The sequence below is a fragment of the Acanthopagrus latus genome, chromosome 12 (genome assembly GCF_904848185.1).
Source record: "Acanthopagrus latus isolate v.2019 chromosome 12, fAcaLat1.1, whole genome shotgun sequence".
Taxonomy (NCBI): domain Eukaryota; kingdom Metazoa; phylum Chordata; class Actinopteri; order Spariformes; family Sparidae; genus Acanthopagrus; species Acanthopagrus latus.
The window spans coordinates 22,271,479-22,299,073 of record NC_051050.1 but is presented as its reverse complement, the minus strand read 5'-3'; the positions used below and the strand labels follow the sequence as shown (position 1 = coordinate 22,299,073).

Below are 27,595 nucleotides of genomic sequence, written 5' to 3'. Positions count from 1 at the left end.
TGTTGTTGTACAGCGGTTCATGTTCCCAAGATGATGAATTCTACTTTTCCCTCTAAGAAACCTCCTCGAGGACGACGTGTTTGTATTTTTAGTAAAATGTCTCCACAGCTTTCTGTTAAATTTCTGCTCTGTATGACATGTATTCATATATTTAATGACAGCCTCAGTGTCATTTAATGGCGGTCTCAGTGGAAGAGCACCCATATATTCACAATTTAACATGAATGTAATTATTATTAGTTTCAGATGATGAAATAGATGTGATGAAAACACAATTATTATGAATATTAAAGTCAATTTTTGACAGTATATCCTCCTAAATCCTACGCTGTAGACCTTTGACTTCATTTAAAAGCATCATAGGTTAAAAATACAATCAAAAAACAAACAAAGGACCGAGTTGTTTCACTGGTTTCATAGAATATGTTAAACATGGTAAACATCAGCATTTAAGGAGAGAACATGTCAGCACACTGGCATTAACATTTATCTCAAAGCGTCACCGTGCCTGTGCAGAGGTCTGTGAAACATAATTATAAGTTTAAGGCAAGATAATGTCACTTTTTTTCTTATCGTATTCTGTTTCACATTCGTCTTAGAAAAAAAAAAAAGAACCCTGGAAGCAAAACTGGAAAAGAAAAGATGTGAAGTATGTCATCCCCACTGCGAGGGTTTTTTTTTTTTTTTTTTAAATAAGATTTTATGACCTAATATGAGACTTAATGTCACATTAAAGTTGGCAAGATTTAATAATCAAATATGCACAAGAGGGCTCTGTGGACTGCACTTAACACTTAATAGAAAATACAGCAGGGACTTGAACACACACACACACACACACACACACACACACACTCGGGAATACAAAGTCAGAAAACATGATGTTTGGATGCTGATGACACTTGCTGTAAGACCCCCTCCAGTCAAACCTATCCTCATAATGATCATGTGCACCAGCAGCTAAATCAGGAGGACTGCAGCTCTTCCTGTTGTCGCGTTGAATGATAAGCCTCTGTGCCTGCGGGAGGAACCGCTTCCATTTGCATTCGGCCCGCCGGTCCTCTCCGTCAACCTCAATGTGACCCTCACAGGAAGAGCTGCGGGCTACAGCGCTGTAATACTAGCCAGCAGTCTCATGGGAGGGAGATCGGGGAGAGGGGCGGGAGGCAGAAAGAGATGGAAAGACGAGGAGAGTGAAGGATGGAGTGGCGGGAGTGGTTCCTGTTTTCTACCCCCTTGAGTCTCTCCTCAGTCCTTGCCCCAGGCTGGAAAACCAGGCTCATCGATCAGTCAAATTGTTAACGTTATAGGGTTTCTATTTCCCCTCACATTCAGCTATTTTATTTGTATTTATTTATTTATTTTTTTTTGTCTTTCCACCCTCTAACAATACTCCCAATTACCCAGCCCAAATTTATCATTTTCCAAGGCCTAAAGTCGCGTGTATGCTGCATTGTTTTTATATGCACACACACACACACACACACATTCACCTGAATATCAATACCTGAAAACATCAACAGGTAATTTCCATTTTTGTTTTCTAATGAATCCCATTAGTTCCACAGCCCATGACTCCTCCAGTAATGGTGCGCTATAGCTGTTCACCAGATAAAAGAACAATCGACACAACAACGAACAAGCATTCATCCAAAAATGAAAATCTTTATTCATGCTTTGTCGGATGCTTTTGGAATATAAGAAATAAAAAAATAAGAGAAATCCTGCATTACAATACTAGTTCAGACACCTTGAAATGGAAACAAGGCGCTGGTATGAGTATATTTCTATATATTTTTGGTTTGACATCGCACAAAGTCGTCATTGTTTTGCCATTCTACTGGCTTTTTTTTGACATTTACCTTCACATTAAGTGCGTTGTCTCTCATTCACATCACGCAGAACGCAGCTGGGTAAAGTGATCCACCGGTGATATTTGAACCCACTTGAGTCATGCACAAATTCTCCCGGCGCAGACAGATTTAAAGAGGCTGAATTTAGAGGAAAATGTTCTGATACTTTACCTCTTGTCTCTTTCCCGCTCCGGTGTTGCCCTTTTAAGGCTTTTTATTGCACTCACGCTTGTGTTTTCCTGCTTTATATTGCCATAGAAACACAAAACACCATCTGAGGGGGATGCAAAGCATAACGTTACCCCTTTTTTTTCATTTTACTTTTCTTTTTCTTTCCCAGACTCAATTCTGTAGGTTTGCAAAGCAATCGGAAAGGGTTGTGCTTTACAAAAAACATCATTCTCCTGTTATTTTGTCTGCGACAGTGAGAGTCCTGATCAGGATCTTGATTTTGATTATGTCGTCCCTTCAGCAGGAGCCTGTGTATTTATATTATCAGCCTCAAAAAACTTGAGGCTGCACATTGTGCGGTGGAATATTGCCGAATAGAGATGTAAGCGCTACACACACGGGGGGCTGTGGAGATTAGATTGTTGTGTGTGTGTGTATAGCGGCGCAATGGACAGGACTTTATGAGTTTTACTGGCAAGTCACCCCATCTAGAGGGAGCTTCTCATCTTTTTCAGCAGGACTTTGTTCCCGACTATTTATTAGATCTGATCAGCCGTGCGGCACCATCTCCCCTCCACTCAGACCCTATCTTCATATCACCCTCCTTCCTCTGTGCTCTGTGAGTTGAGTTTTTTCTGTTTTTTTTTTTTTGTTTTTTTTGAGGCATGGTTCGGCTGATGAGATGTGGCAGCGATACAGAGAGCGCTCTACTTCTCCTTATTAGCACTGAAGCAGAGGGGAGGGAGGGAGGACGACGAGACGAGTGGGGGGGAAAGCTCCAGACTCTTTTTAGGACATTAGTGTTCAAAGTTTTACAATACCGGTGGTTTGAAATAGTGCTACAATTCACATATATAGCTGGCATTACCGTAGACCTTTTGTCTAAAGCTTTTTAAATTGATTTTCTACCCCTACACTCAGTCGTTGGTATGCAAAGTCTTGAAGATTGAAGACTCTGGTACTTGTGTGAAATTCTTTGGCTGAGAGGCTCGACTACATAAAGGAAAAAGAAAAGAAGTAATGCAGAAATAAACCGATAAAAACGGAGTATAGGGGATGTGGAGGTGTATAATAGCAGAACAATAAAAATTCAAACTACTCTCCCTAAACGATAAACCACTGTAACTAATTTAATAACTGAAAAATAAAACTCACCTATTAAAGTTATAATTTCAAAGCTCCCAGCATGCCGTCTGTCGTCTTGCCCACCGTGGTATTAATACCACCTGGCGAGACTTGAAAGAGAAACTTATTTGAAGGACGTAATCCATCACAGTTTACTTTTGGCTTCAGTCGTGACAGTTCCAGCGCGATAAGGCAGCGAGCCGGCCACCGTCAGTCCCTCAGGCAGTCCACCGCTTGGATCTAGACCAAATGCTCTCACTAACAGACATTCATGGTCCCCAGAAGATGAATCACAAAGATTTATATTACACCATGATTTTTTTTTTTTTTTTTACCTTGACCTGTTGCTGCAGCAGTGCAGTGCCTAACCCTAACCCTACAACCTTTGTAATATTGCTTTACTTGACCTGATATCAGAGTTGATGATGATTGAAAACTAATCAGGGTCACTGTATGTGAGTGGCTGCATCCTCATACCATGTCAAAAACTACATGCGAGCAAAAAATGGGGTGTGAATTAACATGAGGCTCCATCAACCAACTTTACTTTTCACCCCCTCCGACATTGTTGTTCCAACTTGAGGCAGCATCCCCTTAAATTTTCTCGGCCTGGAACTCATTTATTCTAATTATTACGACACCCCACGTATGCGCTTTTATTCTTGTTAAACATGAGAAACAAATTCATCATCTTGCTGGTTTGAATTTCCTCTGGTGACGGACGTGTCTTTGAACTGTTTTGGTCCCGACCGCGGCCGCATTAGCATTCTGCACCAACACAACTTGAAACAATCAAATTAAATAGTAACCAACTGTCCAACCAGTTGCCACTTGGTTCCCTGACTGTAAGAGATTGTCAGAGTTGGTTGGCTTCAACTTTTTTTAGGCCACCAGCACAGATTATTTTCTGTTATTTTTCTGACTCTCTTTTGATGTCTGTCTCAGTTTCCTTCCCCCTCCTCCTGACACTCCGTCTCTCTTCCTCCTCCATTTCTTCTGGCCGTCCTCTCTAATCAGGCCGGGGACTTGCCTCGCCTCCGTGGTCGCATAAGGAGGGTAGAGCAGAGGGGAAGGAGGAGGAGAGGGATGGAGGTAGCAGAGCCACAGAGGGGTAGAGGTTAGAGGAAAGATCATAATTGGGATGACATTTTCTTCGAATGGAAAAAAAAAAAAAGAAATAAAGTAATGGCCCTGGTCTAATGATGGGATGGGTGTCCATACACCACAAAAGGTCAGGTTTCCTCGGGCATCTCTGTGTTGAGTGTGCTGTTCTCTGCTGCATGACTTATTTATAATAACCATGAACCCCCCGATGTCCAGTGAGCTCTCGACTTGGAAATGAAAAATACTTAAAAAGCTTTGTATCGCCAGTAATATATGATATGAATTATTAATTCAATTCCTAGTCTAAAAGATAAACTTAAAAACAGGGTACAAGGATGATTTACAGTTAATTTTTTGTCATAGAAAGCTGAATTTTGTTATATACTGGATTATATTTAGTTGTGTTCTTATGTTCTTTCAAATGTTTCCACCAATATTCAAACCAAGAGAACACATAATTGCATTCCAGCCCACATTTTTTGTTTCTCATTTGATCCCTGTCGCTGTGACCTTTGGGGAAACTTCAAATGATGCATCAAACAGTGAAGCAAACGTGAATAAAACTTTAATACATTATCTCGTCCGTGAACATTTCTGCCTCGGCAGCGTCAGACGGAGCACCACCGGCAGCTGTTAACAGCCCTGAGCCGCTCCAGGACAAACATTGTTTTATAGATCTATGCTCGGGGTCGTTGTCTTTTCTGGAAGTCACACGTTTCTTGCACACTTCATCAGGTTTCTCTCTGGATCCCCTCTTGTATATTTCTGAATTCATTTCACCCTCTGCCCTCAGAAGTGTTCTGAAGGCGTCGTGATGCTGCTACTACCATGCTTCACGCTGGGGGAAATGCAATTTTGGTCTCATCAGACCGTGGAAATTTCTTCCAGCTGACTTCAGAAGCCTCCCCACGTGGCTTCTGGCAAACAGGAGCCGTCATGTGAGGGGGTGCTTTCATTTCGCCGCTCCCCCATAAAGCTGTGACTGGTGAAGCACTCGTGCTGCTGCACGCACCATCTCTCCGAATCTCAGCCTCTGAAGCTTGGAACTCGTTCAGGGTTGTCATAGGTCTCTTATGGCCTTCGCTTACAAGTCGCCCTCTTGCACAGTCGCTCAGTTTTAGATGCTTATGTCAAGTGTCGTGACTTGGAAATGTTCTTTGTATCCATCCCCTGATTTAATTATGCTTTTCTGTTCCCCAGTATGACAAAACTGATTCACCAAAACTTACATAATTGAAAAAATCCTCAATTACACCCGGGTGAACTTTGACTTGCACCAACAAGGATTTAGGTGTGAATGCCAGAATCCTTGAGAAAAGTTATTTTTTTTTAAAGCAATGGTGGATCGTAGAGCCTCTCAATAGTTCCTGAAGTTCGCTACAAATACTAGCAGCCCAGTACTGTAAATAAATCCATTAACAGATCACCTATTAACTCCTAAGTGCCAAACATCGTACTTCAGTTGCCAGCATGTTGAACTTCTGTTGCTGTCACCCTGTCTGCTCGAGGGCTCTGGTGACTACTGTGCAAACAAGTACAGCATTTACATCACTTTATTGACATTAAAGTGCTATTTTTCAGTTGATTAGTGTCACTTTAAAATTCTCTTTTGATTCTGAAGTGCTGTGTTATATAACTTACAACAGACTTGCACAAAACTGGACATACACACCGCTAATTCTGCAGCCTGGGTTTAATTTGAATGTTTGATATACGCATTACTTAAACTTAGATTTAGATTTTCTTCTTTGCAGGTTGGAGTGTGTGTGTGTGTGTGTGTGCGTATATATATATATATATATATATATATATATATATATATATATATATATATATATATATATATATATATATATATATATATGCGTATGTGGCTGGTGCATGTGTGAAATGTGCGAGTGCGTTAAGCTAAAAGGCTCCTCGCGCTGTGCATCACTGGGTGATTGGCTCCCTGTAGTGCATCTTTGATTAGCCGGATAACAGGCTTGTGCGGCAGCTATAGAAACCAGCGCGCGAGGCTCCGTCGCTTTCTTTCCGCCTCCTCCTCTGTTCTTTAAAGACCACCGCTCTGTCTCTTCTTCCTCTCCTTCTCCATTTCTCTCTGTACATCTGTCACTCGGCTCTCTTCTCCCTCGCTGCTACGCTGGTTCCCCTAGTTTAACAAGCTGCCAGGGGACTTACATGAGAGTACACCCAGAAATTTGTTGAAGGGATCTAAACAAGGGATGATTCATCCCCAGATGGCTCCATTTCCATCTCTCCCCTCTCAGACTTTTAAATTTCCTGAGCTTCACTGCACGTCTCCAACTGTTTTTTTTTTTTTTCCTTCACCTGATGAATATTATATAGTCCTTATGGAAATCAATTTAAACAGGAGCATTCAATCCAAATAATTCACCCTGCCAATTAAAAAAAAAAAGAAAGATCAAAACACATTTTAGATTTTGGCACGAGTCGGCATGTTGTTTAAAAGTGATGCTAACTTTGGTAGAAACTTGCCAAAAAGTACATCCACACTCCGTCTGCTGCTCTCCAGATGTTGTAAATAGGAAACTGAGACAAGCGTTTTTTTCTGTTTTCGCTCTGTCATTGTGCAGCAAAGCGGGCGTCAAAATCTGTTTTTTTTTTGAGACTGAAGAAGAAAGCTTTTGCTGCCATTATACGAAGAAATGATTCCTGTCGCTGGCTTTTGTCCCGCTCGGTGGTAAACATGCTGTTTTTCTCCACATGCTGAGTTTCAGTCCTGGGATCTGTCAGATTCAAAGGGATGATATGAGTATAGCTATTTTGTTTCCCCTCCCATTTATTGTTATTGTGAAGCATTACGCTTTGTTCATATTCAGCGATTCGGGTTCGGGCGCTATTTCCGAAAATGTCCATATTGAATCCAGTCGACGTGTTGTAAATGTTGACAGAAGTTATGATGAAACTTCACATTTCGGTATGTTGCAAACTCTTCTTTGCCTGAGGCTCAATTTTCTTACAGTGCTTTTCTTATGGTCTGGTAAGGTTTAGGAAAGAATCATGTTTTGGCTTAAGATGCCTCCTCACCACAAACACAGCGCGAGATGTCTCGACTTCTTGTCAAAAGTATCTGTATTTGCTGTCAAACTCATGTTGGAAATTGTCCCGAGGTTTAGCGTCTCACAGCTGATTGTTTTGGTTTTCTGACCAACAGCTTAACTGTCTGATTTAATCTCTCATTGCTCTCATCAGCATCATTTTCAGCAAGAAGTTCAAAGTGTGGACAGAGTGCCCAAAATTTAGCACCTAGCTGGTGAACGTGGTCGATAATTTAGATATTCAGTTATTTACTCCAGGATTTTGTGGAGCTAGAAAGACAAAATATTGGATTGACATTCATCAGGTGGCCAGAAAAGCGAATGAATGTCCAAATGAATGTTAATGTTGCTCCGTACCTGCTGGATCTGTAAATAACCAACTGAGTACTTGGAAGTCAGTGTTCAGTTTGTGTTTGACTTGTTTTGTTTGTGTTCATCATACGTGTGAATCTCTAGTCAGCTGATACGTGCTTTCTTTTGATCCGTTTTAATCATGATCAACAATTTATTTAACTGCTACTTGTTAACAGCAGACTACATTGAAACAAATCTAATGAATCACAGTCAGGCTCAGGCGAGTTAACAGTGGTTACACACTGATTAACTCAAACAGCGTTGTAACTAATTCCTGGATAACCACCAAACAGGATTGTGTGACTTGCAGTTTTTAACCGTGTGCTCGTCTCGTTTTACTTTGTATTTCTGCAGGACTTCCTCACAGACTTGATGATGTCGGAGGTGGATCGCTGCGGGGAGAACGAGCACCTCATCTTCAGAGAGAACACGCTAGCGACAAAGGCCATAGAGGAATACCTCAAACTGGTGGGACAGAAGTACCTGCAGGACGCCCTCGGTGAGTGCAGCGGAGGCAGCGGCTGTAATTTGTCTGAGAAAGGGCTGAAATAGCTGCTTGAAGGTGTTCTTTTCATTTGTCCATTTCTTCTGCAGCATGTAGAGAATCCCTCTCTTCTTTTCAGTTTCGACCCAATTATTCCGCTCACCTTGTCCTTGTCCACCTCTAAACTTCGTCATAATCGGCAGGTGTTGACTGCAGCATCAGTTTATGAAATGTAATGGCTACAGTACAATTTAGCAAAAGAACCAGAGGCATTGGAGATTAAATCCTCTCCTCCCAAGACGTCATTCTGACAGCGGGACAACTCAAGCAATTCTTCCATCATCTCGATTTTAGTTTCAGAGGCTCACCGTGGACAACGCAATTCAGACTGTGACAGGAAATGTGTTTCTGTCTCACTTTGACGGCCCCTTGTTGGAATTCTAAACTACTTACTGGATCAGCTTTGTAGAAGATTATTATGATGTGATTGTTTGACACCCCCCACACACACAACTGGCACGTCTGCAGTGTTAGTCCAAGGTTAGCTCAGGTGTGTTTGTCTGCCTGCAGTCCTAACAATAAGCACTCTGTATGCACCGTGTGCGTTTCTCCGTCCCTGATTCAGAAATGTACACAGTGGCAGTTTAATCTACAAACAGCACACATCCTTCCTGGCACTCGTCACATCTTCCTCTGTATGCTGCAAATATTAATGGCCACGTGTGTGTTTATGTCGTTCTCTGTGTGTGTCTCTTTTTCTGGCCTTGCAGCCGGAGAAGCTGTCTCTTCCTTTGTATGTTTCACATAAGATTGTGTCAGAGAAATATTGAGGGCTGGTAAATAACGCCTTATTGTTTCTGGTGGAGGTTTTGTCGATTAGCGTCTGGCTAAACTGTGGAAATTGTTGAAACTGCAACTGGGACAACACAAGGACAGCCGCGGGCTGCCTTTACAGGCTGTTGACTCGATGAGATCGAAGCAGTAATGGTGTGTTTTGTTTTTTTTTCTGAACAAAAGAAACAAGACGGACATTATTATTTTTTCTACCATTTTTGTTTGACCTTGTTTGGCCTCCAGGATCTTTACAGGTCTGTTAGTGTTTGTGTTTGTTGTCACAGGTCAAACTAAAGAGCGATGAAGGACAACATCAAAATCTGTCCCCTGCAGCTTTGGCATCATATTCCTCATCTGTCCCAGCTCAGCTCAGCACTTTGCACTCGTTTCAAATCACAAACAAACAAAGCACTTGCACAGTTCTCTTTTTGGGGGGTGAGAAATGATCTACAAATGTCCTTTTCATATCTCACAAATTCCTCTGTTTGTTCTCTGCAGGTGAGTTCATCAAGGCTCTGTACGAGTCAGACGAGAACTGTGAGGTGGATCCGTCCAAGTGTTCGTCAGGTGACCTGCCCGAACACCAGAGCAACCTGAAGATGTGCTGCGAGTTGGCCTTCTGCAAAATCATCAACTCATACTGGTGAATACTGGGACACAGACATGACCTGTTTTTAGTCGTCTGTAGAAAACTGGGTCAGGAGTGTGTCACAGAACATCCCGTACCTCTTAGCAATATCCAGACATCACCATCACTCATGTCCATTCTGCTCTATGACAAATGCCAAGGCACCAAAAATACAGCGAACAGACTTTCATTCCAGAGCGTCCTAATCACAATTAAAACAATGCTATGCAAGCCATTTTTAATTAAGTTCGTTGCCAGTTAGCAGCAGTTGTCATCTATAAAAGACATCTGTTGTTGAGAACTTGCTTTTTTAAAGCATCTCCAGAAATCAAGATCAGGAAGCCAACTTTGAAGTAAAACTTAAAGAGAATAAGACACGTTTATCCTACTGAGTGTAGGAGTGACCTTTAACAGCACATGAGTCATTACATGTACACTCACACGCTCAATTAACATGTCAAGTTAAAAATATCAATAATGTAAAAGTAAGGTTTGATAGACAGATTATTCCAAAATGCGAGCCAAAAGAAACAGAACTGGAGTTTCCAAAAATTCTGATAAATGAAAATAACAGCACATTGTCAAGTGCAGACAGTAAAGATGTATGGAGAGTGATTGCAATCAAATCTGTGTCTGCTTTGTTCTCGTTGTTTACACCCCTGACAAATGCAAAAACGAACTGAAAAGTGCAGTAACATCCTGCCAAGTGTTCAAATCAAATGCAAATAATATGCTAAAACCACCGAGATCTGAATTATACATATCGCTTCAGCTATCATGTCATTATTAATCATCTCTGTTTTCCCCGCAGCGTCTTTCCACGAGAGCTGAAAGAGGTCTTTGCGTCGTGGCGGCAGGAATGCAGCAACAGGGGTCGACCGGACATCAGCGAGCGTTTGATCAGCGCGTCCTTGTTCCTGCGGTTTCTCTGTCCGGCCATCATGTCGCCCTCACTTTTCAATTTGATGCAGGAGTACCCGGACGACCGCACAGCACGGACGCTCACACTCATCGCTAAAGTCACCCAAAACCTGGCAAACTTCACCAAGTGAGTGTTGTTCATCCCTACCGAGCTTTAAACAGAAACTGTTTGATGTATTTTTTTAATTACATTCACTCTGTGTCTCCGTTCAGATTTGGTAACAAGGAGGAGTACATGTCCTTCATGAACCAGTTCTTGGAGCACGAGTGGACCAACATGCAGCGCTTCCTGCTGGAAATCTCCAACCCGGAGACGATCTCCAACACGGCGGGCTTCGAGGGGTACATCGACCTCGGCAGGGAACTCTCCACCCTCCACTCGCTCCTCTCTGAGGTGGTGTCCCAGATGGACCAGGTACTAAAGAGGTCACACCGTATCAACTAAGCTAAAATTTAGTCATCACAAACTTTTATTTTCCAAAACTCTCTGTAGGCAACAATATAGATATGATCAAATTAACTTTTTTCCATTTATTTAAGGGCATTTATTGTTTGATAAGGATACTGACGGGTGGATCTTGATGATACCGATTGTAAGCTATGACTCCATCGCACGGCAAAAATTTTCTGTAGAAAATGATGCTTAAAAACTGTAATGCATTCGCTTTCTTTCATAGTTCTATAGAGAAATACATTGATATTCTGTAAGACCGGATCAAATATTCAACTGCGTGCGGAAGGTCCAGAGGTCCCTCGGTGCACCATCAGGATTTGAATCAGACTTGGACTACATTAAGATGTATATCATACATCTATCAATAATTTATTATTGCATTACATAAATTGTGCACAGGGGGAGAACACTGCGAAGCCTCGGAGGTTGGGTTGGGCATGCTAATGGATTTACAAGGACATTTACATTAGCTCTGGAAACAGATGGGAAGCAGGTAATAATCAGATAAAGCTCAGATCCGTGTTGTGTTTTTTTGGGAGAGCATCCAGCTCCCTGAAACCTCGTCTTTCAATAATTCAGAAATCACAGCGAGCCTGCTTGATAGTCCGCTCCTGTTTCATTATTTATTATGTTGTCTGAATAAGAGAGTTGATTGCACGGCATGTGGAAAATAACTCGGTCTAAAAAGTATGCAAATTCAACAAAACAGCCTGTAAATTAAATCCAGTCAATGCCCCAGCTGAAGTGGTCCACAGTAATATTTAATTTGGCTTAAAAAATAATTGCGTCTCTTTTCCTCAGAGTGCAGCCTCCAAGCTGGGTCCTCTGCCCAGGATCCTGCGGGAGGTGAACACGGCTCTGCTGAACCCGTCCAGCGTCCAGATGACATCCGGACCGTCCTCAGACCACATGGGCTCGCCTCCCGCTGAGGCCGGCTGCAGCATCTCCACCGGCCTGCAGAAAATGGTCATAGACAACGACCTTTCAGGGTAAGAGATAGTCAAGATGTCGACCGGTGCACATACGCTGTTATTTTTAAATCTTAAATATGATTAGATAGAAGTTTACTTGTACGATGCAGAAAATTGCTGCCTCTGCATGAATAACCAAAAAGCTACTATACAGCATCCTCCTCTGCCTAAGAGTCTAATATAAGTCTTTAAAGCAAAAATAATATCACTGGTGGAATGTAACTGAATACATTTATTATAGTACTACATTTAAGTACAGTTATAAGGTTAATTTGACGGTTAACAAACCATGAAATGCTATAAAAACATTTATTAAACAAATGTAAAGGTTTAAAACATCACTTTATAATGACCATCCAAATAAACATCTGTTGCAACTTCACTATAAAAAACTGCTCAAGTATTTAATTGTGTGTTAACAGTGACCAAGTTTAAATAAGTATAAATGTACCTTTAATTAATGATAGCTATTACAAAGAGTTCCCCTTTCAGTTACCGTTACTTCTATTCCTCTTCAGTTCTGAGGAAAATAGTGTATTTTGTTGTTGTTGTTGTTATTTTGACCTACATGTAGGATCTAAGTACTTGTTACAAAATAAATGGCACCATGCACAAAGCACAAGGTCTTCATCCATCCACTGGAGAGAAAAAACAAAGTCTCAAACCGCCGGGATGTCACTGAAAATCATGTTCCCATTAAATCCCAATACTTTAGCCTTCACACACACCTGTATCTATTTATAGTATCGCTGTCGTTTACAGGCCAGTGGGCCACCCAATAGTACTTATGTCCTCCAAACTTTTGCCTTTACCGCCTACGCCAGCAGCCGTCTCTTGGCGTGTTTGATCACGGATTGAGTCTGGAAGTGATTCAAGCATAAAACTAAATCTGGAACATGTCGGTTGTAAAGCCAGCACCGGTACTTTGCGCCCGTTGCTCCTCAAAGTCAGTTTGAGTGAGTTCTCAAACTACGAGTGTCGTCAGCCGAGGCCTCGACACGGCGAGCGTCACCCTTCGCTTGTTTACATCGGCCGCGATGAAACCTCGTCGGCTCGCCAGTGGATGAATAGACGCTTGGACAGCGCCGTGTCTCTCTTATCGGCTGTCCTCTTACTCCCTGACAGAACAAAGCCAAGGTGACACTTAGAAAGATTAACATGAAGGCAAAGGGAGCAACAGGAGGGGGAGAGATGTGTGATTAATTGCCCGACCAACTGTGTCTCATAAACACCAGTAAACACAAGAGCAGAGCAGGCGGATGAGATCATACTGTACATAACAGGAAGACGAGACAACAGGAAGAGAGTCAGACATCTGCCATCATTATGCTAACCAGGGGACCACAATCAATAGAACTAATTAAGTGAGGTCCCTATATGACCTGATGTCAGAGCCTCCCCTTTTCCCTTTATCACAACAACTGTTTGCTCATATTGAAGCGTGTGTGTGTGTGTGTGTGTGTGTGTGTGTGTGTGTGTGTGTGTGTGTGTTTGTGTTTGGCGTATCCTCATCAGCAAGCCGCGAGACTGAAACAGCATTTGAATGAGGCCACGATTCTCACCTAATTGCTTCTCATCCACCAAAGCAGTGACATGAAAAGTAGGAGAAAGCGAAGGAGACAGTGCCAAGATTGAGGAAGGGCTGGTGGGTGGTGGTGGGGGGGAATGGAGCAGAATGAAGGAGGAGAAAGAAGTTAGGAGGGAAGGGTAATGGAGGAGAGGGAGAAGGACACAGAAAGAGGGAGGAGACGAGCGTGATGTGAATGATAGAGATTATTGGAAGATAAATCACGTCTGTCAAGGTAATCGTCTTCTGGCAATAAAGCCTCCATCTGCCGGTTGACGGGAGGGAATGGAGGGAAGGTGAGGGGGACGAGAGACAAAGTAAATAAATGCAAAGGCCACACGTCCTCAGGAATCTATTTATTTTGTTTTTTAGTTTCATATTTCCAATTATAAATGTGGGTTTGTGCTTTGAGACGTTGCAGTTAGAGCCGTGTGCAGTGTAACCTTTTTTGTTTTCTTTCTGTGTCTTTCAGATTAGTCGACTTCACCAGGTTACCCTCCCCTACCCCAGAAAATAAGGACCTATTCTTTGTGACGAGGAGCTCAGGGATCCAGCCTTCCCCAGCGCGCAGCTCGAGCTACTCTGAGACCAACGAACCGGACATGGGCATGTCCAACGGCAGCAAGAGTCTGTCCATGGTGGACCTCCAGGACCCCCGCAGTCTGGAAGGTGGCCCAGGTCCAAGCAACTCAGATGGCCTGGGTGAAGGCCCAGCTCCTGGTGGTGGGTGGTCAGCCAGAGTCCCACAGGGCAACATCCCCGGAGGTCCCACCCTGAGGAGGCCGGGTCAGAACCCCACCACCATGGGCAATGAGAGCACCCCAGGACGACCCGCTCAGCTATTAGCCCCGCTGTCTTTCCAGAACCCAGTCTACCAGATGGCAGCCTGCCTGCCCGTGTCCCCTCGCGGGGTGACCGACTCGGGCTCAGAGTGCCACAGTTCTGTCAGTTCCCATAGCAACAATGAGGACGGACCGGCGGGAGGGAAGCACACCTTCTTGAACCACGGTGGAGGAGGAGGAGGGGGAGGTGGAGGCGGAGGGGGGGGGAGCAGCGGAGACGAGTACACCAGGCGATCAGGGGAGTTCAACCGCCGACAGCTGTCCCTCACAGAAACACAGCACCAGCCCACCGTCCCCAGACAGAACAGCGCCGGCCCGCAGCGGAGGATAGACCAACCTCCGCCTCAGAGCATCACTCGGGGCCGCACACCCCCGAATCTGAACAGCGGGCCCTACCCCCGGCCCTCCTCCGGCAACATGATGACATCTTCGCCCGACTGGCCCGGCGCGGGTGCTCGATTACGACAGCAGTCCTCGTCCTCCAAGGGCGACAGTCCCGAGACCAAGCAGAGGGCTCAGCACAAACAGGTACGGGACTCGCACTGCGGCGTCTTACACTTAACAATAACTGAGGATGATATTAATTAGGGCATTATTCAAAAGCCAACTGTAGTTGCTCGGTCTGTGTAATCACCTGGAATTACAGTAATAGATAAGATTCCCATTACAAAAGGCCCGTTTGTCTCGTGGCGTGTTGGGAGGAGGCTGTGTGGGTGGACTCGGCGCCGACACTCCGCACATTGTGCTTTAATGAACTGTAGTCATTGTGCGTGTAATAACAGCAATTTGCGTACGGGGCAGCTCATCACTTCACCACTGTTTTTACTGGTCAAGTTTAATGGGCTGAGAATGAGGGTGGTGGAGGCTCAATTAGCATCTTATTAACTAGCGATATATGTTGTCACAATCGCACAACACTCAGTGAGTACAAACACATCCGGTGTATTACTGCTGGGTTATTATTGTGTTGATGCGATGTGTGTGTATGTGTGTGTGTGTCACAGTGGGAGGTTTCCATTTGTAAATCGGCACTTTCTTTTAATGGAAGCTCTGTGTTTATTGTGAGCAGGTCAGGACTATAGGCGGTAATTAAAAATACCGGTCAGCGGTTGCCCTGGGTGACTGGGTGAAAGGGAGGCCATCTGCATATTAACCACAATGCCTTGCTCTCCTCTACAGCAGAATAGTCTATTGGATTTCTGTCAGATTGACGACTTACTGAAAGCAACGAACCCTAATTAAATTTGTGTGTTAGAGAAGTTAGAAGATATCACATTTAATCCTAAACACTTAAAGCCACTATGTGTCTATTTTTTTTATGTTATGATACAGAACTTCTGTACTATTTAATGTCACTCGGCCATTTCGCCCGTTTAGTCCAGACGGGAAAAAAGTTCAACAGCTTTTAGGTGGATTGTCATAAAATGATGCACTTGAATGAACCCCAGAGGATGAATCTGAACTTCTGTGATCCGCTGTCCTCCCCACCAGCAGGTCGGAGTCAGATGATGAATTGTTCTGACATTTGTGGTTTTGAGTGAAATGCCTAGACCACTTTACATTTGTGTTCCCCCGAGGATGAATTGTATTAACCTTCGGGATCATCATCACTGGGTTAAAATCAACACAAGGTACAGCTCAGGCTAACTGTTAGCATGCTTTTGCTAATCAAAGATGCATAAGGCAATGTAAAGCCTTTTTTGATTCTTCCACTTGAAGATGCCAAAGTCTGACATTTTTAGATCCTGCATCATAATGGCTTCGTGTTTCTTACCCACAGTTCCCTCCTCCCCCAAACCAAAGCTTTGAATGTTGGCTGTTGATTACTACCAAAGCTCTGGAGCCCCCCAAAATTTAGCCAACTATAATTAACTATAAATTTGCTGTTAAATTTACAGATGGTGCATTTAAGGCTGGTGGGAAAGTTGCCACACACAGTAAACTACTGTGAAACTTCCAAGAGCATGTTTTGTTTTTGTTTTTGTTTTTTTTTATCATCTGTAGAAGATTTCATGTAAAGTTTGGGTCACGTTAGCTTGCTACTGACGTTAGCGTCTGGCTGCTCCTTGAGTCTTAAATGACTTGTTACTTGTAGAAAGGAACTTTTTCTACCACGTGAAGCTACCAAAGCCGACAGTGGAGAGATGTTAGGCTACGTTTTCTCTGTAGACGGATCCAGAACTTCCTTTCTTTTCTTCTTTTATTCTATTTTATCCCTTTGCAGATATTCAGACTCAGATGTTTCAGCCTTTTTTTAAAAAAAAAAAAAAAAAAAAAAAAAAGTCCTCAATGCAAATGAGAGTGTTGGACTATAAAAACATCCTACGTTTTGCTGCGAACAGCCCACGGCCACTCTCTCTTCTCATCTGTCCATCAGATAACTGGCAGATAGAAAAAAAAAAACAACAACACACGAGCAAAACCGTAACTGCCAGTGTCTGCCTCCAGGTTGATTTTCAAGTATTTACCATGTCGCAGCTAAGGATTACCAGTGTAGGCGTGCGCACTCACACATGTTAAAATCAGCGCTTTCGAAGTGTGTGCGTGAGCTTGAGGACCGGAGTGTGTCTCCATTCCACCTGCTGCTTTCGATCCAGATGATTTGGTGCATTTCAAGCTTTTTTTTTTGTTTTTGTTTTTTCTGTTGTTTCTGTGCTGTTATTGCAAAACCTGCCTCCTCCCCCCCTTCCCCTCCCCTGTCACTTGCACTCAGCTCATGTGTGTGTGTGTGTGTGTGTGTGTGTGTGTGTGTGTGTGTGTTTGTGTGTGTGTGTGTTTGTGTGTTGTGTTGGTTTTACTAGGCCCCCTCCCCAGTGAACCCCAGTGCGCTGGACCGCACAGCAGCCTGGCTATTGAATATGAATGTGCAGTATTTAGACCATGAGGGGATGGAGCCCGAGTCACTGAGAAACAGAGAGGATCTGACTCAGGTGGAGAAGGTAACCAGCCTCCTCATCCAACCTTTGACCTTTTTACCAACCACTCCTTTCACAAACCCACCTCGACCTTCAGCCCTGATACTCCCACTTAACTATCCTTCCTTTCTTTACCTCTCATTAGTCCCCACATTCACCCCCCCTTTCTTAAAAACACCCCTTCTTCACTTAATGATGTGCTACATTTATTCCCACTTTGCCCTTGCCTTTCCTATTTAAGCCTGAGACGTACCCAGATTGCCTCTATATGCCATAATATGTGCATTTATAACATAAAGTTAAGGTAGGTAGGATATACCGTGCGTCAGCCCGGCTCTGCATGTGACCCCATAATGCCTCAATCTCCCATTTTCCCTGAAATTGGCTTTTCAGCGATGCTCAGGCTGTGTTTTTGTTTTTTGTGTTTTTTTTCTTTTCTGGGATTTTTGCCATTTTCACAGCCGGCAGTGAAGCTGGGTTGTGGCCATCCACCGCAGGAAAGTCACAGCAACAGCAATAATGGGCAGGCAGTAGTTATTACAGCCAAAGTAATTGTGAGGCTAAATATAGCAGAATATCAGCTCGGCTGTCAGCAGGTGCCCGCACTGAATATCAGAACAACAGGGATTATTTTCATTTTTCATTCATGGTGATTGTCAATAGTTTTTGTCTAGAAAAGGTCAGATAAAAAAATTTTTAAAAAATGTGGAAAATATTCGTCATTATTTCCGACAGCTGGAGGAGATGTCATCAAATTCTCATGACTGGAAAGCTGAAATCTTAGAAACAGACTGAAAACAACCAAACAATCGAGAAATTGCAGCTTATTTTTTCTGACCAGCAGTTAACGAAAGTGAGATCCGATCCGATCCGACGTCCCGATCGAGCGCCGACACGGACGTCACCCACACGTCTGATATCAGGTTGAGATCACTGATGAACATACTGACACAGATTACATAGTTTTAGCTTTTCATTATGGAATATAAGTAAGTAATGATGCTAATTTAAAGGTGCAGTATGTAAAAATATTAGCAAAAAAAAAAACTGTCAACAGAGTGTCAAGAAATAACAGATTTGACTTTACGTCATGGAGATATCTACTGAAGTTAGCATGCTAACGAGCTAGCATCAGTCCACAGGTTTAAGCTCCCCAGACCACTAGCTGCTGTCTTAGCTGACTAGCAGCAGTTAGCAGTTACTCTGGTTGCATGTTGTTCCCTGTTTTGTTTTGAGTGTGAGTTGGACAGGTGACAGCTGAGTGAGTTAGTAGCAGCTGGCTAACTCAACATGTCGTTAGTTTGGAGATTTTCAGTCTTGAAACACGGGAAAAAGCAACACAGCCGCCTTCCAAGTCCGCTGCATCGTATCTCTGTTGGCAGATTTTCAGATTCAGGTGTCAGAGCTCCGCGTAGAGACGAAGAATAACTTCTAGATATTTATTCTGCGACGAGACTTCAGTCAGTGTCGCAGTTTAAACCTTCCTCGTCCCTCCACCTCCAAAAAAAACTCCACACACACACACACACACACACACACCTCCCTCTTTCTCACCATCTTTGGAATGAAACCTAATAGCCCCGGTGTGTGTGTGTGTGTGTGTGTGTGTGTGTGTGTGTGTGTGTGTGTATGTGTGTGTGTATGCACAGTACATCCACACAGACGTGTTGCTGCTTGTGTGCGTTTGCATCTCATGTGAAAGACGGAGACAGAGCGCCGCTTCCTCCGCTGCCTACGTTCTCTCGCTTCTCTTCACAGCAACCTTTACAACTCGCTCACCCTCAGCTTCGCTTCCCTGCTTTGATTGGCTGCCACATTCTTTCCTCATCTCTTTTTTTATTTATTTAGGTTTGTTTTTTTGTTTTTTTTGTTTTTTTTTCCAGCCGTAATGAATACAAAACCTGTCATCCTAACATAGCGTATACTTTATGGAAGCCAGCAGCCCGGGCGAGGGAGAGCAAACCAAAGAAGGCAATAACTTCGGTCTTAACAAAGAAGCCGCAGCCACCTTAAAATAGCAGAGCGGGCGACGAGAGAAGGATTGGAGAACAGTACATCTTTCCACAGCAGCTTAGACACAGGCTGCAGCTAATGACCCGTACAGACTTAACAATACGAGCCCCTACAGTTGCCATTTCATACCATTTGCATGTACTGTATATACTCAGTGATCCATAACAAATTAGGTTGTGCGTTTGTCCTTTGAAAAATAACAGAGAACAGGACGTGCAAACATTCATTTGTGCAGCTTTAATGTATTGTTTTTTTTCATACATTTACCCACAATCCTTCTTGCCCCAACTTCCGTTTTGATGAAGGAGTTGAACGTTGTTCTGGTTTAGAAAAAAAGTAATTCAGCCGTGAACAATCGTCAGGTGCAGGTGCAGAGACGCATCTGTTCAGACCACCAGCTCTTCCTCTCTGTCGCGGGTCTGCGTCGTTAATATTCAGATGTGTTAATTGTGTCCTTCGAGTTAATTGAATTTCAAACGCAATCAAAAGGAACGCTAACAAAGTACAACACGGAGAGGACGCAGCGTCTCAAAAATAAATAGTCTCTCGAACACGTCGGTGTGAGATTTCATTCGGAGGTTTGAATGCAGAGGTTAAATTAGAGAGAAGAGAGAGTCTGATTAATTCAGTTTATCCTTCTCTTTGTTTTTTTAAGAGAGAAAACACTGAAAGCTTTTTTACAGCCGCTGGATTTTGACCCGTGTCCTGTTGTTTTCAGATAGACAGAGTGGATGAAGGGAGAGCAGAGAGCGCAGAGACAGAGGTCGGCCGCGAGGTTAAACCACGGGCCAGATCTGTTGGCGGGGGAGGCGATGTGTGTGGAGCCAAAACACTGACCTGTGTTGGGTTTTTTTTTAAAAACAGTTTTTGGTGGTTCATGTCTTTCGTTTCCTGTAAGAATAAATTTGAGGGCTGTGTCTGAGGCGCTGACACACGATCAGATCCGATGAAGTTCTGTTTGTCTGGGTTTTAAAGGAGCCCAATATCTGAAATTGTTACAGTCAGTTACAGATACAGTAGATGTCAGTGACTCTCAGGGGGTCGAGAGTCAAGAGCAGACGGATATTAGAGATGGAGGGAGGGGCAGGGAGAGCCGATAAGATGAATCTATTTGAGGTCGCCGGTCTCTCCTGGGAAAGAGGGGAAGGGGATGATGGGAAAAATGTCCCGGCGGAAGGTGGCAGAGTGACGCGTGGAGATATTTAGAGGAAAGATGAACGATCTGAGCAGCGCATGTAATTGGATCGGATTATTGATACACTCCGATAGTTTCAGCGTTCTTGATTAGTGACGTTACTGATAAAAATTAGCCGAGTGATGTTTGGATGTAAAAACAAAGATAACCTCGTCTTTCCTAAAGAGTAGGAATACGATTACGTCAGTGTTGTCCAGACCGATCAGTCTCAACAACCGCGCCGACGTTGGTGTCCACACGAGGACGGCTGACGTTAGCTGCAGTTAGCATTCTGCAGTTAGCTTTCAGATCGCAGCCTCACAGAGCTCCTGGGTTTTCGCTGCAGGCTCTTAATCTTGTGTCCTCGTCTGTACTTTGACTCTGGCTCTGGTTTTTCCAGCGACACGCTGACTGACCGCAGCGTCTCCCTCGCTGCTGTAAGAAAATGCGGTTTCTTTTTTATCCAGAAGAGATTTGATTCCTCCGTTCGCCTCCGCCTGAAGTAAACTCTCTCAAAAGCCTCCCCGAAGGTCTGGCGAGAGGTCAGGGAGAGATTTTCAGGGCTTATTTCACAGACTCGACTCCTCGTACTCCACTGGTCTGCATCCTTCCCTTCCTCACCACCTCTTTGTCTTTATCGATCCTAAACTTCCTTTTTTCTTTTTAGTTTTTGCTCTCTCTTATTTTTTTTTGCCAGTTTAACCTCGCAGCAGGTCACTGGTTTCGAAGTCAAACCAGAGATCCCGATCGTGGAATTTTTTTTTTTTTCTTTTTGGATTTTCGAACAGATTTGCGAGACAGTGTTGCAGGGCAGCGGTGCAGGTTCAGTGCGAGAGTGCAACACTGAAAAAAAAAACAGCTTTTAAATGAAGCGTGTAATTCTCTTGAGTGAGGCAGTCTTTCTTTTTTTCTCTCTCTCTCTCTCTCTTGCTTTTTTCCAGACAGAAATCATTGCTAGGTACAACATAATCTCCGGCCTGATGGAGAGATTTCCTTTTTGTTCTCGTCACTGATGTTAATGAAGAAGGGGGGCCCTGCTGATAGGGTTGATGATGACGATGATAATCACGGCGATAACGGCGGCGGCGGCGATAGTGAGAAAAAAACTCTCATCCCCTCTCGCTTCTTTCTTCGTGCAGTACCAGCAGGAGATCGCCGTGCTGCAGGAGAAGCTGCGGGCGTCGGTGCAGAAGCTGGAGGAGTACGAGGCTCGGCTGAAGGGTCAGGACGAGCAGGCCCAGAAGGTGCTGATGGAGTACCAGGCCCGGCTGGAGGAGTCGGAGGAGCGCCTGCGCAGACAGCAGGACGACAAGGACCTGCAGATGAAGGGCATCATCAGCAGGTAGGAGGCCGACAAGTCACGGTGGAGTCGAAGTGAAGCGTTTCACCTGAGATTTAACTCACGCGTGTCATTTTATTTCTCCTCCAGGTTAATGTCGGTGGAGGAGGAGCTGAAGAAGGATCACTCAGACATGCAGGCGGTCGTGGACTCCAAACAGAAGATCATCGACGCACAGGTCAGTCCTCCGACGGCTCCTGTAGCTACTTCCTGTCAGAGCGTGTTGAAATGCGTGCGTGTCGCCGCCTGCGTCCTCCGCTCGGAGAAACAAAGGGTCGCCGGAATACGAGGAGATGTTTAATTCATAGCCGTCTTAGCCGCAGCGCTGACAAGCTTGAATGGCTGAGCAGAATTCCTCGGCGCCCTCCCACTCGCTCCCTTGTGAGACGCACATTTACAAACGTCTTATCTGGTTTTCTGTCAACATGTAGCTCCTCTGCAGTCCGCGTGGTTTCTCTCTTCACATGAAACAAATGAGTGTCGCTGTGGAGCTGTGACGGATTCCGAGCGTTGATTGGAATATAATTATAAATTAAGCAGAGAGTGTTTGTGTGCCAGAGAGGATTAAACACTGCCGGAGTGTTTGTTACAGAACCGTTTTCCTTCTATACATTATTTGCATGCAGACACACAAAAATGTTCGTCTTCGGAGATTAATGTCAAAGTGATTTCTAACAACAGGGTGTGTGTGTGTGTGTGTGTGGGGGAGACGGACAGACGGACGGTGCAACATGACACTTACACAAACGCAGACACGGACATGCACAGGTGATTCATCTGCATCACGCCTGCCGTGATGACACTGTGCGTCTGCACACTTTAAGCCGTTTTAAGGGTTTATAAACATCAGCAGCATCTTTCCGTAACGTACAGCTGATATAAATGTTCCTCTAACTGTATTCATGTGTGTGTGTGTGTGTGTGTGTGTGTGTGTGTGCAGGAGAAGCGCATCGCGTCGCTGGACGCTGCCAACGCCCGTCTGATGAGCGCCCTGACGCAGCTGAAGGAGCGCTACAGCATGCAGACCCGCAACGGCATCTCGCCCACCAACCCCACCAAACTGCAGATCACGGAGAACGGAGAGTTCAGGAACAGCAGCAACTGTTAGACGGCCGGCGAGCGCTCGAGTGCCTGCGTGTGTGCGTGTACAGAGAATCAGATGCGAGGACGTCGACAGTACGTGCATGCGTGGATGCATGCCGGTTTGAACGACTGCGAGGGTGCACACATGCGTGTGGTTTTTTTTTTGTTTTGTTTTTAAAAAGCGTGAACTCCTGGAGGACATGTTTTTGGACGCCGATGTAAGGAGTGAGGTCATCAGCCGGAAGAGGCGGGACTTCGGCGGTGACGGAGGGATCACCAGACGGCCAGAGGAGGCGGGGCTTGTACATATGAAACTCAAAAGCTGTCCATCAGTTCCAACGCTCTCTCGCCGGTGGACGCGATTCAAGACCCCCGCCTCAGCCCGGGACGAACCACTATATAACCACACACAGTGACGACCGCCATGACGCGGTCACCTCCTAACGAAACCCTCCTCTTCCTCCTCTTCCTCTCTCTCTCTCTCTCTCTCTCTCTCTCTCTCTCTTTTATCCTCCTCCTCTTCAAAACAACGCCAGGCGTCGAGGATCATCACCTCGTATCGCCCTGAGAGGGAAACTTTCTAGTGCTTTATTTAAAAAGTCATTTATAACGAACCAAATAGGAGCTCAACATAACAAAAACAAAAAAATAAGAAACACAGATATTTTTAGTCCAGAACAAATCGTCTTTACGTCCCTCGTCTACTCCTCAGGTGTGTTCCTGAGCGGACCCCGCCTCCCCTCCCCTCCCCTCCCCTCCCCCGCCCGCCATCCCTACGTAGTGCACTTTGTGAGAAGCTATTGGTACATTAAAAACGCCTTAAGTAAAGGAACACACCTCGACTTTATCCCACAGCTCCCCTCCCCCCTCTATCTCTGCAAAAAACAAAACAAAACAAAAAAAACAAAAGAAAAAAAGGCACAACTTCTACTGTGGATTTGTAAAGGATACAAAAACAAAAAGTTGTACACACGTCAACATGTATCATGAACACTACAAACTAAATGAATTCTATGTGATGCTATATTAATGAAGTTTTAATATAGATGTATGCATTTTCTTTTTTTTCTTCAATAGAGTATACACACATATCTATATCTATATTTGATAACCTCAAATATATATTAAAGAGTAAAGAAAAAGAAGCAGCCCTTTATTTAGGAGTCAGATGTAGTTTTATTTTTCTTCTCTCGACGATGAACGACTGTAAAGTGTGTAGCTTTTGCTTCTGGAGCTCCCGGAGGAGGAGGAGACCACGCGGAGCGCCGGGCGGCAAAAAACAAAAAACCTCCACGAAGCCCCGCCCCCTTTTTAAAGAGAAACATGGGCGCAGTCGTTCTTCTCGCAGCTCGCCGAGTCGATCCGGCTCTTCTTCTTCTTCTTCTTCTTCCTGGTGCTCGTCATCATTCCTGCTCCTCATATTTTTACAGGTTCTGGTTCGCGAGCCTTCGTGTTGGTCTCCTCGCTCCGGCAGCACAGGAGCTCCTGAGAGACGCGTTTTGTTTTTGGTTTGTTTTTTTTGGTTTTTTAAAGACGCACTCGCTCATACTAGACACTGGACTGGCGAGCCGTCGTAACGACGGATTCTCCTTTTACGTTACGACGTTTTCTCTCTTTAACTGCTTTGTCCGTCAGTGGTTATGAAGTATGCTGCATCCAAACTGTGACTCTGTTTTTAATCCTAGTGGCTTCATCTCCTCCCCTCCTCTCTTTTTCATACTCGCCCTCCCTTCATCCCTTCTTCTTCTTCTTCTTCTTCTTCTTCTTCTGCTGAATGTGAAGATGCTAGCCGGCAGTCGGTCTTAACTCGGTGGGGGAGGGGTGTTTGGTCCTTTCTTCATCTCTCTCCTGGCATCGCTCTCATCACTCCACACCACCTCGGCATCTGTATTTTGTATATTTTTGTATTTACCTTTTTTTTTTTTTCTTACCTGTAACAGACTGCGTACGTCCGAGCGCGAGGCTCTGCATGCTTCATCCTCGCTGCTCTGAAACCGACGGTAGCGTCAGTGTCACCATTTTTTTGGGGGTTTTTGTTGCCAACCTGGAAGGCGATGCTGATGATGATGATGATGATGATGATGATGATAATGATGATGAATGGCTTTTGCTGCAGATATATACAGTGAATATACGATAACTGAGTGTATCAAGAGGCTGGACTTGCCTGGGAACGTGTAAATAAAATGCTCACACTATTTTTACCTAATGTTAACAGAGCTTTTTGTAAATGTATCTCGTGCTCAAACTCTGCTGTATCATTATGGATATTGTAAATACAGAATAGCTCAGTCGGTCATCTGTCCTCATCGGGTAGAACTATACGATTAAATTAACCTGTCAGTGTTCTCCCTGTTATAAAAGAAAAAAAAGCTATTGTTTTTTTTTTTTGTATTTTAGAGTGTTAATATCACTAGCCAAAAAAAAAAAAAAAAAAAAGCTGAAAAAGTAGGAGTTGGACTCTTGGGAGAGCGGCGGAGGATGCCTCCTTGGTTTTTATCGGGCCAAGCTGAGTCCAGTCTCGATGAGATTCACAAGCACAATCCTGTATTTCTCATCAGTCTAGCTCTTTGTACTTTTTTTTTTTTTTTTACGTTCAGTGGTTGGTGTTTATAATTAGCTTCTTTTTACGTTTTTATCTTTTTAGCACAATGCCTGTTTAAGGTGCTCAAAAAAAAAAAAAAATACTGTGGCAAAGTTCAAAAACCGAAGAAAGGGATTTTTGCTATAGCTCATTCACAAATTGTTATATTGGATAAACAGAAATATTCAGCTTTTTTTGTCCTATTTGAACATAAAGGAAAAACCTCAAACAAAGAAATCTGAAAACAGGCCTTTCCTCTTCGTTGTATCCGACCAGGCGATCAGACTGCAGGAACTAAAGCAAGACTATGTCGACATTCAGAAGTTTTACTGCTAATTTATGCTGTCTGTTGTGGTGGCTAATGCTAGCCGACGTTAGCCGATTTTATGTAAAGTTTGCTGTTGTTACATTAGTGTAGCATTTTAGCTAAATGGTAAACTACAGTTAAGCTAAATGGTAAACTAGCTAACCGTTCACGCAAGCTAAGAGTTGGACATGTGTTACATGATCATTTAGGTGCTTACGTTAGCGTTACTTGGCAGCTAAGTTTAGCTCACCTAATGTCAATTAAAGGTAACCGACTTTGTGATTCTCTGCCACTTGAGCTATGATAGCTTAGCATTTTAGTGACCAAGTTTAGATATATTGAACCGTGTTTTTGTAACGCTCAGTACTGATCATTTCACCAACAAACTAAATGCTAAACTACTGTTAAGCTAAATGCTAAACTACTGTTTAGCATTTACGCTAGCTAAAAGAGTGGGACATTTTGATGCTAATGCCTTACTCGGTCTGTTAGCTAATGTTAGCATATTTTAGATACATCTTCCTGTTTACTGTAAGGCTCTTAAGTGAGCCATTTCACTGACTTGATGTCTAGCTAAATGCTAAACAACTGTTTAGCTAAGTCGTATGCTATATTTTAGCATTTACACTAGCTAAAACAGTGTGCTTGTGATGCTAACATTAGCTTTTGGTTAGCGAATTTAAGATACATCTATCGCTGAATCAGTTCACTCAGTGAGTCTATGATTCTCCTACAATTTTGTTACTGTTATAATAGCTTAGCATTTAGCTAAATGCTATGTTAAGCTAAATTGTGAACTACGGTGCAGCATCGAGCAAAAAAAAAAAACATTAGATTAGCATTTTTCGGTGGGCGTTGTTCAACAAAAAGCGACATAGTCTTGCTTTAAACAGCAGTGGACGATAATAAAAGTTAGCTGAGATGAAGCTTTCTCAGTAAATCTAAAAATTTAAACTATAAGATGCACTCTAACGTTTCTAATTCGACTTTCCAGCTGAGTTCATTTACCCCATCCATGTTCCCACCTTCAGTTCTATTACGAGTCAGAGAACCGTGAGCTCGCTCCTCACGGTTCAGCCAGTCCGACAAAAAAGATCAATCAAAAATATAAAGCTATAAATAAAGTAAAAAAAAAGATGTTGTATGTTTTCTATTATCTTGTAGAAAATACTTTTGTAAGTATGTTGAAAGTATAAAGTATTTGCTGGATTCTGCTTCCTTTGACGACAGTGACAAAACAATAATGTACAGAGGAACTTGTGTTGACAAAATGTGGCTGTGCAATTTATGTACATTTGCAACTAGACCTATTAAAGTTTTATTTAGCTATTTTAAAAAAAAAAAAAAAAAAAAACCTCGTCCTCTTGTGTCTGTTTGTCGCTTCACATTGTGTGACGCTGTTTGTTGTTATGAAATGTAGATGAGGCTTAATTTGAGCGCGTGCGACGACGAATCACATGTTCATTAAATACTCAAAGCAGGCCTAGATAGATGACGAGCGGCTAGAGAGAACATATGCTCCCACTCGAGGTCCAAAGGGTGTGATGGAGGGATGTGACAGACTGGGTTTGAGCCGTATCTGCTCCTCGGCGAGGCCTGACCTACATACCGCCTGATTGTTATTCCCCACGGTGGGTTCGGAGGAAACCTGAAATGGCCCGACAACAAAAAAAAAATGGTGAGGATGTTGCGGGAAAATGTAGCTGATTGTCAATTAAAATCCCACACGTTTTGTTTCCGAGAAAGGCAGAAGAGACGCGGCATGAAAGTCTTTAATATGTTATTATTATTATTATCATTACAGAGCGCG

The 27,595-nt window shown here is 43.6% G+C and overlaps 1 protein-coding gene across 15 annotated transcripts in view; it reads left to right on the top strand.

Moving 5' to 3' along the window:
- The window catches only part of dab2ipb (DAB2 interacting protein b), a 167,252-nt gene extending 140,513 nt beyond the window's left edge, over positions 1-26,739 (top strand). For 9 of the 15 annotated variants that reach the window (XM_037117090.1, XM_037117088.1, XM_037117091.1 and 6 more), the window contains 10 exons: positions 8,024-8,168; positions 9,486-9,630; positions 10,427-10,663; positions 10,750-10,951; positions 11,792-11,979; positions 14,001-14,898; positions 17,172-17,309; positions 21,612-21,814; positions 21,902-21,989; positions 22,752-26,739. In XM_037117090.1, the coding sequence (XP_036972985.1) occupies positions 8,024-8,168; positions 9,486-9,630; positions 10,427-10,663; positions 10,750-10,951; positions 11,792-11,979; positions 14,001-14,898; positions 17,172-17,309; positions 21,612-21,814; positions 21,902-21,989; positions 22,752-22,919 (2,412 nt within the window). In that variant the 3' untranslated portion in view covers positions 22,920-26,739. The remainder of the gene's footprint in view (positions 1-8,023; positions 8,169-9,485; positions 9,631-10,426; positions 10,664-10,749; positions 10,952-11,791; positions 11,980-14,000; positions 14,899-17,171; positions 17,310-21,611; positions 21,815-21,901; positions 21,990-22,751) is intronic. The other 6 variants (XM_037117089.1, XM_037117087.1, XM_037117086.1 and 3 more) reach the window with 2 other exon arrangements.
- The last annotated feature ends 856 nt before the right edge of the window (positions 26,740-27,595 follow it).